The sequence below is a fragment of the Solanum pennellii genome, chromosome 9 (genome assembly GCF_001406875.1).
Source record: "Solanum pennellii chromosome 9, SPENNV200".
Classification (NCBI taxonomy): domain Eukaryota; kingdom Viridiplantae; phylum Streptophyta; class Magnoliopsida; order Solanales; family Solanaceae; genus Solanum; species Solanum pennellii.
The window spans coordinates 76,436,838-76,449,075 of NC_028645.1; the positions used below are offsets into that span (position 1 = coordinate 76,436,838).

General features: G+C 33.6%; 2 protein-coding genes across 2 annotated transcripts; one reads left to right on the forward strand and one right to left on the reverse strand.

The window, feature by feature from the left end:
- Positions 1-1,291: 1,291 nt before the first annotated feature.
- On the reverse strand, positions 1,292-3,204 carry LOC107029599 (11S globulin-like). The gene is made up of 4 exons (XM_015231032.2): positions 2,861-3,204; positions 2,515-2,774; positions 1,962-2,435; positions 1,292-1,883 (listed from the first exon to the last, which is right to left on the reverse strand). Exons 1-4 carry the CDS (start codon positions 3,147-3,149, stop codon positions 1,482-1,484), a joined length of 1,425 nt encoding a protein of 474 aa, XP_015086518.1. The 5' UTR covers positions 3,150-3,204; the 3' UTR covers positions 1,292-1,481.
- Positions 3,205-10,587: 7,383 nt separating this feature from the next.
- Positions 10,588-11,277, forward strand: LOC107030410 (60S ribosomal protein L18-2-like). Its single transcript, XM_015231694.1, has 3 exons — positions 10,588-10,766; positions 11,021-11,203; positions 11,256-11,277. The coding sequence occupies exons 1-3, from the start codon at positions 10,588-10,590 to the stop codon at positions 11,275-11,277; spliced, it is 384 nt and encodes a 127-aa protein (XP_015087180.1).
- The last annotated feature ends 961 nt before the right edge of the window (positions 11,278-12,238 follow it).

The following is a 12,238-nucleotide window of genomic DNA, read 5'->3' on the forward strand; positions in this document are numbered from 1 at the left end:
ATTTTTTCACCCTACCCTGGACCCTCCCCCCTCCTCCCGGTAGCCCCGTATTAGGCCCCCCCCTCCGCAACCCCGAAATTTTTTAAAAGTTTTTTTTTTACTTTTATAATAAAATAAAACTAAATGAAGTATTTTCAACAGATTTTATTTTTTTAAAAAAGACTAAAATATTTTCTCCATATTGAATTTTAAGCAAAGAACTATTTATTAATGAAATATGGATAAAATATGGGTAAGCTAATTTATTACCCAACCCATTTTTACCCATATCAAATATGAACAGATTGAATGATTACCCATTTTCAACCCGCCCCACATTTGACCCAACCCGCCCATTTACCACCCCGCCCATTTGCCACCCCTAAGTGGTACCAACAAACACAAATTGAATGAGATTATATCAATGATCTTCCTTTTCTCACTCGCCTAACCCGCCCATTTTCCACCCCTAAGTGGTACCAACAAACACAATTTGAATGAGATTATATCAATAATCTTCCTTTTCTCCTCTTAGGTTTCTTCGTCCCGCACCCGTCGCGCCCGACCCGCGTTAGAGGGGAGATTAGCAAAGCGGGAAAAGAAAGAGGGAAGGGGAGCAACATCTTATTCTCTTCGCGAGAACTTCCGGATCGTAGAAGCATTCGGAACGGGCTCCGCGTTCATTTTGTTGGCAAACACAATTTGAATGAGATTATATCAATGATCTTCCTTTTCTCACTCGCCTTTCGACTCAAAATCAGCTCACCTTTATCGAATCTCTAGTATGGTAATAAAGCAAATATTGAACCACGGATTTCATGTTAATGATAGAAATCATGAGGTATTCAATTGAATCTCACACAACAATAAGTCGAGATAAAACTTGTGTTATTTTTTATCAATATTTGCCAACATTATCTTATTTTCATATGGAGTTTATATGAAAATAAGATAATATTGTACAAATCTTAATCAAGCTCCATATGCTTCTAAACTAAAATTACTCTACTCGTAAGCATGAACTCATACCCGAATCTGAACATGGAACAGGTTAAACTTATTTAATATGCAAAAGAAGAAGAAAAAATCAATGAGAATACATCAAACCCTATGTAGTCCTTGAGATCTAAGATAATTAATAAATACATCTTTGTGATAACACTTTTTTTTCATTCCGATTATGTTAGCAAGTATTTTTTCTAACTCGATGCTATAATTTGATGTTCACCCATTAGTTATAACATTGTTATTAGTATCCATTTTGTTGCTATCGAAAAAAAGAAGAAAAAGCAGTCCAAATTAGCTCAAAAAAAAGGGCAAAAAGCTACGTTAGTTCTCCTTTTATTTGCCAAAGGTACAAGAACTTGCCGCTTATAGGATACAAAATAAGAGTTGCCATTACATCATTACAAAGATGACCGTATAAGGTCCTCTGTTTTATTAAGTAGGCTTTTAGCTTAGCTTATTACATAGGAAGAAAAAAAGCAAGCAAAACGTTGTAATTAAGCAGCAGCAACTCTCCCATATTGGCTACTTCTTCCTGAAGAGGTGAAAAGTAGAGTTTCCTCCCTGTTGAACTTGAGCCTCCTTGCCTCTTCCCTTGAAATCTGGTAAGAATTAGCTATCACATCGACGGGTAATCCTCGAATGGCAGAAGTACGCCCACTCAGTGTGTTGATCATGGCATTGTCATTGGTGTTGAACACCACCCACTCAAAGATTTCGTTTTCGGCATGTTTCACCACAGCAAAGTTCTGTGGTACTATCACAACTTGCCCCTGTCTTACTCTGTCATCTAGCACTGCTTGTCCTCTGTGATCAACTATCTGTATCCTTGCTTCTCCCCTTGTTACGTAGAGTACGCTGTGTGCATTCGTCCACCAGTGTGGTGCCATGATCGAATTCTGCAGATTAGATTCGTATTAAGTCAAACAAATTAAAACTAGAGGAAGTAGCAATAGCAATAGCAAGATGTGGCTTACTCTGTAAAGAACTCCTTTGGCAGCGCTGAGGCGGAGGAAGCTGAGGATGGGCAGAGTGAGGCTGTTGACAGTGGTGAAGCGTCCGGCTTGAGGATTGTAGACATCAGCACGAGCAGGGTTATCGATGTTCTGCCTGAGTTTAGCGGAGCAGATGGTTTCTTCAATTCCGTTTGCACGAGGACCGTATTGTCCTTGCTCTTGTCTCTCCTCACGCTCCTCTTGTTCTTGTGAGAATGGTGGTCTCACAACTCTAAGCCCTTGATCAATGTTCACAATGTGGCCTCTCTGATCCTCCTGGCCCTGAAGCTTCCTTGCTGTTTCAGTACTTACGCCGAATGCCTCAGCCAACAACTCTAATTCAAACCCTCTGAACACATTTCCAGATTGGAATTGCTCCTTCTGGAAGCTGCGTGCTCCTCCTTGCTGTCCCTGTTGCTGTTCTCCTTGTTGCGGGTTTCCAGCTATGAAGAATCTCTGCAAAAAAAAAAAAAAACGAAAATCAGATTCATTTATTTATTAATCAATATTGAGTGTGTTGTTAAAGTTTACATACCCTTGAATTTTGATCAAGCTGGTTTGCACTGTTACCGCTATCTTCGAAACAAACAAGTACAAGCTCTTCATTTCCTTCGTTATAAGCCCAGTGAGCAGCTCCAGCAGGGAAGGCAATAATGTCTCCCTGTTTGAACTGTCCAATCTTCTGATGACGATCTTGGAATCTTGATCCTGCACCCCTTTCACCTTGCTGAAATTGCTGTGATGACTGGAAAGTTTCAGGGCATCCAGAGTTCATGATCCCGAAAAATCCCCTACCTGTAACATTAATTAGTTTACAATCAACTTATTAATGTAGTGCATATCTTATCACTATCTCGCGACAAAAAATAAAATAAAAATACCTCGTTCAACATAGGCAAGGAGAGGAGTATTAAGGTAAGAAGGCAACAGCATGCCTCTAGACTGGATAACATGTCTAATGAGTGAAACACCAGCACATTGAAACTGTTGGTTATTTTTATCCCACAACTCAGTAACCCCTGCTTCAGCTTGAATGCGAACAGTGGGTTCCATAGGGTTAAGTCTATTAAGCTGACACTGACCTTGTTGCTGTTGGTATCTTTGCTGAGCAAAGGTACCATGCAACACTAGAAGAAAACTAAGGGAGAAACAAAGCCAGCTAGAACCCATAATTGCTTGATTTTTCTAACAAGAGGGAGATATATATTATGTGATTAATTAAATAAAAGTTGATGGGATGGAGAATGGGAAGTGATGGTATTTATAGGAAGGAGAAATAAGGAAATGATTGACACATTGCACTTTGCATGGCTATGAAAACATGCTGAGTTACACCTAATAAAGTTAACACTCATGCATGTAGAGTTTAGGTGGCTTCATTCTTCTGTAAACAATACAAAAACTCATTTTGTTTTAGTCTGAATGAGTTTTCCATTAACAAGGTATCTACAGCACATTGTTTTTTTGTATTTTATTTATATTTATTCATATAATACAAGTGATTTAACGAGCTAGTTAATACTTTAATCTTTGAAAAAAAATTAGGACTTAATTTTGGGATATTATATAATGCTTTTGCTATCCTAATTTAAGTGTCTTATTTTATTTTGTTATTTTGGTTTGTTCCCAAAAAATCTCATTTTTAGTAAGTTTTCAATTTTATTATTTTAAGACAAATCAGATCATAAAATTTGAATAACTACATAAAATTTAAAATCTCTTAAATACTTGGATTTTATACTCAATCAAATTAAAATACTTAAATTAAAATGGAGGAAGTACTCTTTAATCATGTGTGCAGGCTACAACATATGATTATAGTATCTTTTTTTAAGACAACTAGATAATTCATCTGTGCTTCACATAGAATTGAAATATATTATTAAGCTCACATTGACCATTCGGTAATATTTGGATTTTCAATGTATACATTACATTGTAAAGATCATTTTATCTAAAGGCAATTCAAAATTTTAAAAGGGCTATATTTTTTTTATTTTTGATTTTTTATACTAAAAGAATGAGTCATAGAGATATTTTAAGTATAAGAAAGAAGTCTATGAAATCTCCATGGAAATAGTTTGTTAGAAGTAATGAAATTTTCTAAATTCCAAGACTTATAAAGAACAACATCAGAAGTTAAAGAAGAGACCAAAAATCCTCGAACAACAACGCTCCCAAGTAGAGTGAAACATCACGTCCATACAAGAACATAATTAACTAATTCAAATAGAGGACCTTAGCTCCTTTCATATGACCCTAAAATTGTAAGTATCATAAATATTTTTCCTCAAGTCTAAGAGTAGTCATTACTATTGCTAAGGTTTCATATCACCAGTGCAACTTATTTTGGAATAGAACCAAAGTTATTTTTATGGTTTATATTATGCAGTTACAAAGAATTAATGTAATTATCAACCAAGCAGTAGGTGACATCATTCATAGCTGGATATTCTAAACCAATTTTTTTGCACATAACATATTAAAATCTCAAAGCATAATTTTCTGAGTGTTTGAGCTAACAAATATCCACAAATAATAATAAATACAACCTTACTTTCCTAACAATCAAGAAAAAAAACGCATGTTGCTTAACATATTTTTTAAAAACATAGTCTGTTGATCTTTATCCAAGTTTACAGTTCACAAATTTAATTGACAGAAACCAAAAGTAAGAGTTATTACTTCTTTATCAAAAAAGCAAAAACAACTTTATCAAAAGAAAGAGTTATCACTACGGCAAAAATGATCTTTAGCAATAATTATAAATGTTCCTAGAAAAAGTCCATAACAACATTGAATCTAATGACAATTAATTAATGTAGGTAAAGGGTCCAACACTCTTCACTACTGTGCATATTCATTGCCGATAAAAACTATATTTGCTTTGATGTATTTTGGACATTTATTAGTTTCGAAACTTGGTCTCTTATTATGCCTAAAAAGAGTAGATATGAGAAATTAGTTAACTTGCGATAAAAGAAGTAAACTAGTTGTCTACTAATATTCTAGGAAGGGTGCAATGACATATAAAATGTGTGTACTTAAAGAATGAACAATCAAAATAATATACTAACTGTGGCAAAGAAGAGAGCAATCTATATGGTTCTTTTAACAAACTTCACCATTTATTGCGTGTTAGTTATCACATATTTATTGTTTTGTGCTATCAAATATAGCACAACCCACAAGAAGTTTCTCAAAAAGTATATGAATAAAACTATAGAAAGAGACAAAATAGAAGATAAATTTTCAATCATTCTCATTGGAATTTTTAACAGAATAAAAAAAAGATACAAATCGAAAAAAAATTCAATAGATACACGACTTACAGTAAAAGATTAAGCTTCATTAGATAGAAGGAAGAAAACTTTGAGGAATGAAACACAATTAGAAGCTTAATTAAAGTATTTAAATTCAATTCCCATATAGCGAAAACCCCTCACAAATAATAGTGGCAGAAATAAATATTTTGTTATTAAATAACCAAATATAATGAATTGAACCATATCAACAGTTTATGAGTTGTGGACTGAGAGGTGCAAGAGTAGTAATGTCACATTACCATTAAAATTATTTTTCTTTGTTTATATGAAGAAAACTGTAGGCAGGGAAGAAGGAGAAGATCGATTTTCAATCATCCTTGCTGAAATTTTTAACAAAGTTTTAAAAAGGTCACAAAGATAGTAAAAAGAAATTGTCATAGTTACATTTATAACTATGACTTATAGTAAAGATTAATCTCCATGAAGTAGGAGGAATAAAACTTTAAGGAATGAAACAAACTTCGTAAGAAGCATGAATAATGTATTTGATTCGACTACCCTACAACGAAAAAAACCTACAAATAGTAGTAACAGAAAATCCCTCTATTTACATTAAACAAAGTGTAGGTCACTACCTTACATAAAAATCACAACTATTCATAAAAGTGTCAACTCTTCATAAAAGTCGTAACTCTTCCTAAAGATCGTAACTTTTCATAAAAATCGCAACTTTTCATAAAGTCACAATTTTTCATGAAAGGGGAAGGCTAGTTATGATAATAGATAAATTTAATGGAGCATCCTTGTTTGTGGTGGTTCCACATAGGCGGGCCGATGGTTCTCTTATATTTATATATATGCTAGATTTAGAAACGTGCGTTGCACGTTTATCCCAAAATACTTCATATAAATTTTGTAGTGCAAAATCCATAATTGTTTCCATAAAAACTACATATATCTTCCTAATAAAAAGAATATATCTTTAACTATAAAATTGTCCAAATCCTTTGCATAAAAATATGTGAACATTTATTATGTGACATGTCAGGTTATTCAGCCGAAAGTAATTAACAATTGACAAGGAACTAAAAAATGATATACCTGGTCCTGGTTTGATGCATATGTACTCCAAAGCTTCTCTAAGTTGTATTATGTTCTCACTTTCTCATCAAGGGCATGAATTACTACTTTACCATTAACAAAAATCAGTAACTAAAAATATAGAATACTAAGGAATTCAGCAGAATTTGAGAACTAGCGAGTTTACTTAATTGATGGCTAGTAAAACTACGTCCTGCACTCACACAATCACATGGATCAATGCAAAAGATAGTTGTCTCAATAAACAAAAACTACAAATTGCTCTGCATGTACTGCACTGCAGACTACACACACACAAAAGTCGATTTCAACTTGATATGACATATAATGAACGTCATAAATAAATACAGAGCACTTTATTGCTAAATAACAACATCAAAGATGTAGAAGTTGATTGTAGGTCACAGTTGATAGTCCATTTAGCACCAAATTAATATTACGGATAACTCTTACAAACTAGATCTATAAAGAATGAAATATGTCGACTTATTTACTTATTAAACATCATGATTGTCATAACAGAAGGGTTTGAAAGCTAATTAGTGTCATAGACGCATGAAAATTTGAATTTGATAGAAGTTTAAAATACATATGATCAGACCAAGAACTCATATAAGCACATCATCTTTGATACACCACACCAATTTAAGCAACTTGGAGATAATCCTTAGCATCAGTAGCTTTTATGAGACAAGTAACAGATTTTTGTCTCGGACGTGTATTTTAAAAATGCTCTCCGAAATTTCTACATATATCTTCCCCAAAACAAGTTAACCCTCGTTGGAAATAAATAACAACATAAGACACAATGCTTTTCACATTTTGTGAATCCACATCCACAAAAATCTTAAAACTGCATAGATAAGAGTGCTAAAATAAAGTGCTTACTACCAGAGTCGATTACAATCCAGTTGCCCACTTCTTGCCCTTCCATGTTAGGTAACAACATTCTCTTTAATCCTTTTCGCTTCTGCTTAACCTGCTCATCGAACAAAAAGGTAAAGTGCAAATAAGCAAATTATTCAAGCAAAATCGTTAAGATATTTATTTTTGGTAGTTAAACACTGAATATGCAATCATATTCTTTTCACAATTGATCTCATACTAGCTATTCTTCAACTCCAAAAGTTCTTCTAAGCTGTGAACCAAAAACATGCACAAAACTAATTTCTAGATTCATTTCTCTTTAAATGAGATAACAAGTCAAATCAAAACCAATGATTGGCCAAATAGCCTGTGCGACAAGTTTCAAGTTGTCAATCACAGGTAGATACTTCAAATGTATATTGTTGCAACAACCCATAGTTGACAAGTTAAAGTTATCATATGCTTCTCGATCATGTCCTTCCGCAAAGATACTTCCTCTTTCTTGGTTGATTGCCAGCTCATACTTAAGATGACAATTAAAATTATTTTTAAAAACTGAAGATGATTGTTGATCCTCCCTTATCTGTCTTGGACACCCATACACTATAGTGAGATAATTCCCTGTTACAACAAGGGGAATAGGCTCTCCATCTGGAAGTTATCAGGATAACAACTTTATGTCCTTTAAAGATTGAAGTAAAGAAAATAATGTGCTGACTGACGCCCTTTCTTTTCCCTTCTCCCTGATGCGCAGGCATATTCTAGCCTTCAGCCTTGCATCGCTGGCACTTAAATGAGACATGCAAAGCAGCAGAATCACAAAATAAGATTATGCCATGGCCAGCTTTGACATAACTCTTACCCCAGCATTTTATAAGCTTAAAAATGAAAATCTATTCAGGTGAGCACACCTCATCCAAGCTTTAATTTTAAGATTAATCAAGAAGTCTGTTTTCTGATAGTTCAATGGATATTTCAATTCTTCATTTCCTTCTAGCAGTTGACAGTAACTTTTTAAAAATGAGATAAAATAAGGTATTCTAACAAAGATTCCACATTTCTCCTCAAAAGTGCCTATAGGAAATTAGGAACTGGGAATTGTCTATTGCTACATCTGGGACATTTTGCGTAAATAATACCGGTTCCTTTCCCCCCTCCCTCAAATGCATGGGTATGCTACTTATGTAAACTTCAAGTGTGTCCATTCATTCAATTGTAACACAATATACTATAATATATGATCCCTCAGTTGCTATTATTGTAGGTTCTTCCACATACACACACCTTATACCCAAAGGCACTCTATGAAGCTGGAACGAAGTCGAGAAGTGAATATAAAACTTAAGATTAAAGAAAAAGAATACATGAAGATTCTTTTTTTACTCCTAGTGCAACATTGTTGATATGCTCCATAGTAAGCAACGTCTTTCCAACCGTTGCACCACCAAAAAGTTCAATCTTTCAACCTCTTTGATACAGAGAAAGTAGATATTGCCAAAGACAATTATGCATTCAGAATGATTTGTTTATCGAGTTCTTATTCATCATCTTCTTTCTCTTTTTTTTCTTTCAAGTTCATCGGTATCAATTTTTATTAATTTTTTTTAAATTTTTTAATCTATAAACTTTCGATTCATATGGATGATGCTCCATCTTTTAGTATTTAGATTATCCAAATAGCTCTCGACCATTAATGATAATATATGTCGTATATTTGAATCTGACAACGAAGATTTTATTGCAAATAGATCAAAATAAAGAAACAATCCATAATTCATGAAAAATATGAGTTTGAAGAAGTTGAAGAAGGATGCATGCTCTTATTAGTGGCGTGAGTTGTTCTAAAGGGGCAAACAATGCATTTCTAAGTTAGAACGAGCCCAATGTGAAAAAATAAAATTTATCAATTTTTGTGTGCTAGTACATGAATTTTTAGTGATACGTGATCTCAATATGTTTTTGGCCAACATTTTCATGGACGTCCGTTAAGATCTTATTAATGGCGTGAGTTGGTCCCGAGGGGCAAACGAACGCATTTTCAAGTTCAAATAAGCTCTAATGCGAAAAATTAAATTTTACCGATTTTCATGTGCTATTGTCCATGTATATTTTGTGATACGTGATGTCGACTTGTTTTTTGCTAAAATTTTTAATGGACGTCTGTTACAACCTTATTAATGGTGTGAGTTGATCTTGAGGGGCAGAGAGACGCATTTCATGTTTAAACGAGCCCCAATGCGGAAAAAAATAAAGTTACTGATTTTTGTATGTTATAGTCAATGAATTTTTGGTGATACATGCTCCCGACTTATTTTTGACCAAAATGTTACGACCTTATCAATGAATACTTATTTGTAGGACGAATCTCGTATGTGTTCTTAAGAGAGGGAAATTGTCTATTTTCTAGAGTCTCAAAGGGTCGTGGAAATACTCAACGGAAAAGAGATTCAACTCACTTAGAATCTATCGTAAATTTTGAACACCTTGGAGTGTTAAATAATTATGTAACTATATGAAATGAAATTTGATTTCAATTAGGCACATTAGCAATACTTTTTTACTGTGAAGTTTCATTTTGAATTTGGAAGTAAAAATAGGGAACTAAAAAACCTTAATGTAGTTAAAGAACATTTTACCTTATTTTGACACCCAATTCTGATCCTCTACAGTGTAAATTAATTATCGAGTTTCTTTAATTACAGACGATTAGAAATAATTGGTTTGTAAAATTTATAGTATATTCAAGTTATTTTAAAATAATTTTGTTACTTTTTATAATTTTTAAATAATATATACATTTTTATATAATTATGTGTATAATTAATACATTTTATGAATATTCAAAAATCGTCTAGAAAAAGTTCACTCTAATATTTTGTAGATTATATTTTCAAACTAATTATAAATAAACAAACTATTGCATTTTGTTAAGAAATAATCTTGTTTAAATCTTGACCCAATTACTAATTTAATTCAATTTAGCTATGTTGTTAATTTTAATTGGTAGTTTGAAATAAGACCCCTTTAATTGTAATATTATTACCTCATTTTAAACTCTTTTTAACTTTCAGATCCCACTTCATTTCCCCCCAACGTTCACAATATTCTCTATAAAATTCAAATCAAACATACCAGACCTTCGTCTTCTTCTTCAAGAACCAATACAGTGCAACGTTCACAATATTCTCAAAGCCTTGCGCTTCCGTACGAGGCCAAGATCAGACGGCCGAGTTCATCAATTTGTTGATTATTTCTGGTATGTTCAAATTTCGGATTGAACCCATTTTCATTCCCTTCATTGAGAAAGATGGAAGAGGCAATTTCTGCATCTTCTTTTCGAATTAAACCCATTTTCATTCCCTTCATTGAGAAAGATGGAAGAGGCAATTTCTGCATCTTCTTTTCGAATTAAACCCTTTTTCATTCCCTTCATAATGCTAATGGTGCATCTGAAACTCAATGGTAGGCATCTTGAGACTCAGTTTGGAGATGATGTGGGTACTCTGAAAGTCAGTGGTGCATCTTACATTCAGTTAATTGGGTCTTGCTCCTTGTAAGTATTCCATGAAAAGAAACACACAAAATTGTTTGGCAAGGAGGACCGGAAGCAAGTTCAATAAGGTGATTCTTAGGAGGCTCTTCATGAGCAAGATTAACAAGCCTCCACTTTCTTTCTTGAGGCTGATTTTTTATGCCGAAGGAAAGGTATAGTGTTTAGGGATTTTTTTTGTGTTTTGTTTTGTTGATTTAGACGTATATATTATTTTGTTTGTGATTAAAGTGATGGTTTTGATATTTGCTTATCAGGACGATTAGACTGTTGTCCTTGTGGGTACTAGTTACCGACAATGTTTGGGCTTATGAGGTTCCAGAATTGAAGGTGTGTGCTTTGAGGTTCACAATGACAGTCAGGGCAAGGATTGAGAAGGCTGGTGGTGAATGCTTGACACTCGATCAGTTGGCTCTTAGGCTCCTCTTGGACAAAATACGGTATTGAATCATTTCCTTATAGTTCATTGCTACTTGTAATGTTTTGTTTCAGGTGGCTACTTGTAGCCGAGTAGTCTCTCAGGGTTACAGTATATTTGCACTTTTGGTGAAGTAGTTGATTGCCTTCAGTTGGAAAGGGGTGATAAGTCCCATTTTCTCAGCTTTTGATGTTTCTACTTTTATTTAGTATTTGATTTTTCATGGATAAACTGAACATAAAAGATTTTGGTATTTGGATATTGACCTTGAATGTTTGTCTTTTAGTTATCTTGCTGCATTTTCGAGTCTTATTTGTCTGTACACATTTGACTGGCTTTGTTTTTTTGCTATATGTGACCAACAGTTGTGTCAAATTGAATAATTGATTCTTGTTAATATAAGACCATAATGAACTCTGTTATTTGAAGAACGAGACACACTTGTAAGTAGTAGGCTCTTGTGGTAGTAGGACTGGCGGTTCATTCAAATTGTATATACAATCAAACCACAACATTTTTAATATATACTATGTAGATTCTTGTAAAATGACATTAATATATATAATAATATACGTACCAGCCATGAATCTTGATGAGTTGTTTGATCATTTGCCTACCTATATATATATATATATATATATATATATATATATATATATATTGTCAAAGTATACAAGTGAGTAGAGAATAATTAATATATATGACATGCAGATGTAGAGGTACCTGTTGGTGAATTTGGCTACTATAGGTAGTTGTTGATGAGTATATAAGTGCTGAATGGTATCACAAGTGTGGCTCCATTTAGAGAGGTAGTGTGCTGTACAGCTTGCCTCCCTATATATGTGTCTAACCTGGAAGAAGTTCTAGCTGGACAATCTTACATTTTAAAGCTCCGTATGAACTGCTGCATAACCAGCTGAAGACACCAATAAACCTCATGTAAAGCTGCTTGAATTTTTGCTTGGTTGTTAGTTCCTATGCCTAAGGGAATGGTAAAAGCATAGACTATATGTTGCCCTGGTAGTCTCTTAAAATCCCTCCTCCACCAATCTTGTAT

Bases quoted from the DNA above. Each gene is read 5' to 3' on its own strand.
- LOC107029599 (XM_015231032.2), bottom strand. From the start codon at position 3,149: ATGGGTTCTAGCTGGCTTTGTTTCTCCCTTAGTTTTCTTCTAGTGTTG. The intron at 2,775-2,860 runs GTATTTTTATTT...TTAATGTTACAG, and splicing joins CCTTGCCTATGTTGAACGAG to GTAGGGGATTTTTCGGGATC. The intron at 2,436-2,514 runs GTATGTAAACTT...TTTTTTTTGCAG, and splicing joins AGCTTGATCAAAATTCAAGG to AGATTCTTCATAGCTGGAAA.
- LOC107030410 (XM_015231694.1), top strand. From the start codon at position 10,588: ATGGAAGAGGCAATTTCTGCATCTTCTTTTCGAATTAAACCCTTTTTC. The intron at 10,767-11,020 runs GTAAGTATTCCA...TTTGCTTATCAG, and splicing joins TTAATTGGGTCTTGCTCCTT to GACGATTAGACTGTTGTCCT. The intron at 11,204-11,255 runs GTATTGAATCAT...GTTTTGTTTCAG, and splicing joins CTCCTCTTGGACAAAATACG to GTGGCTACTTGTAGCCGAGT.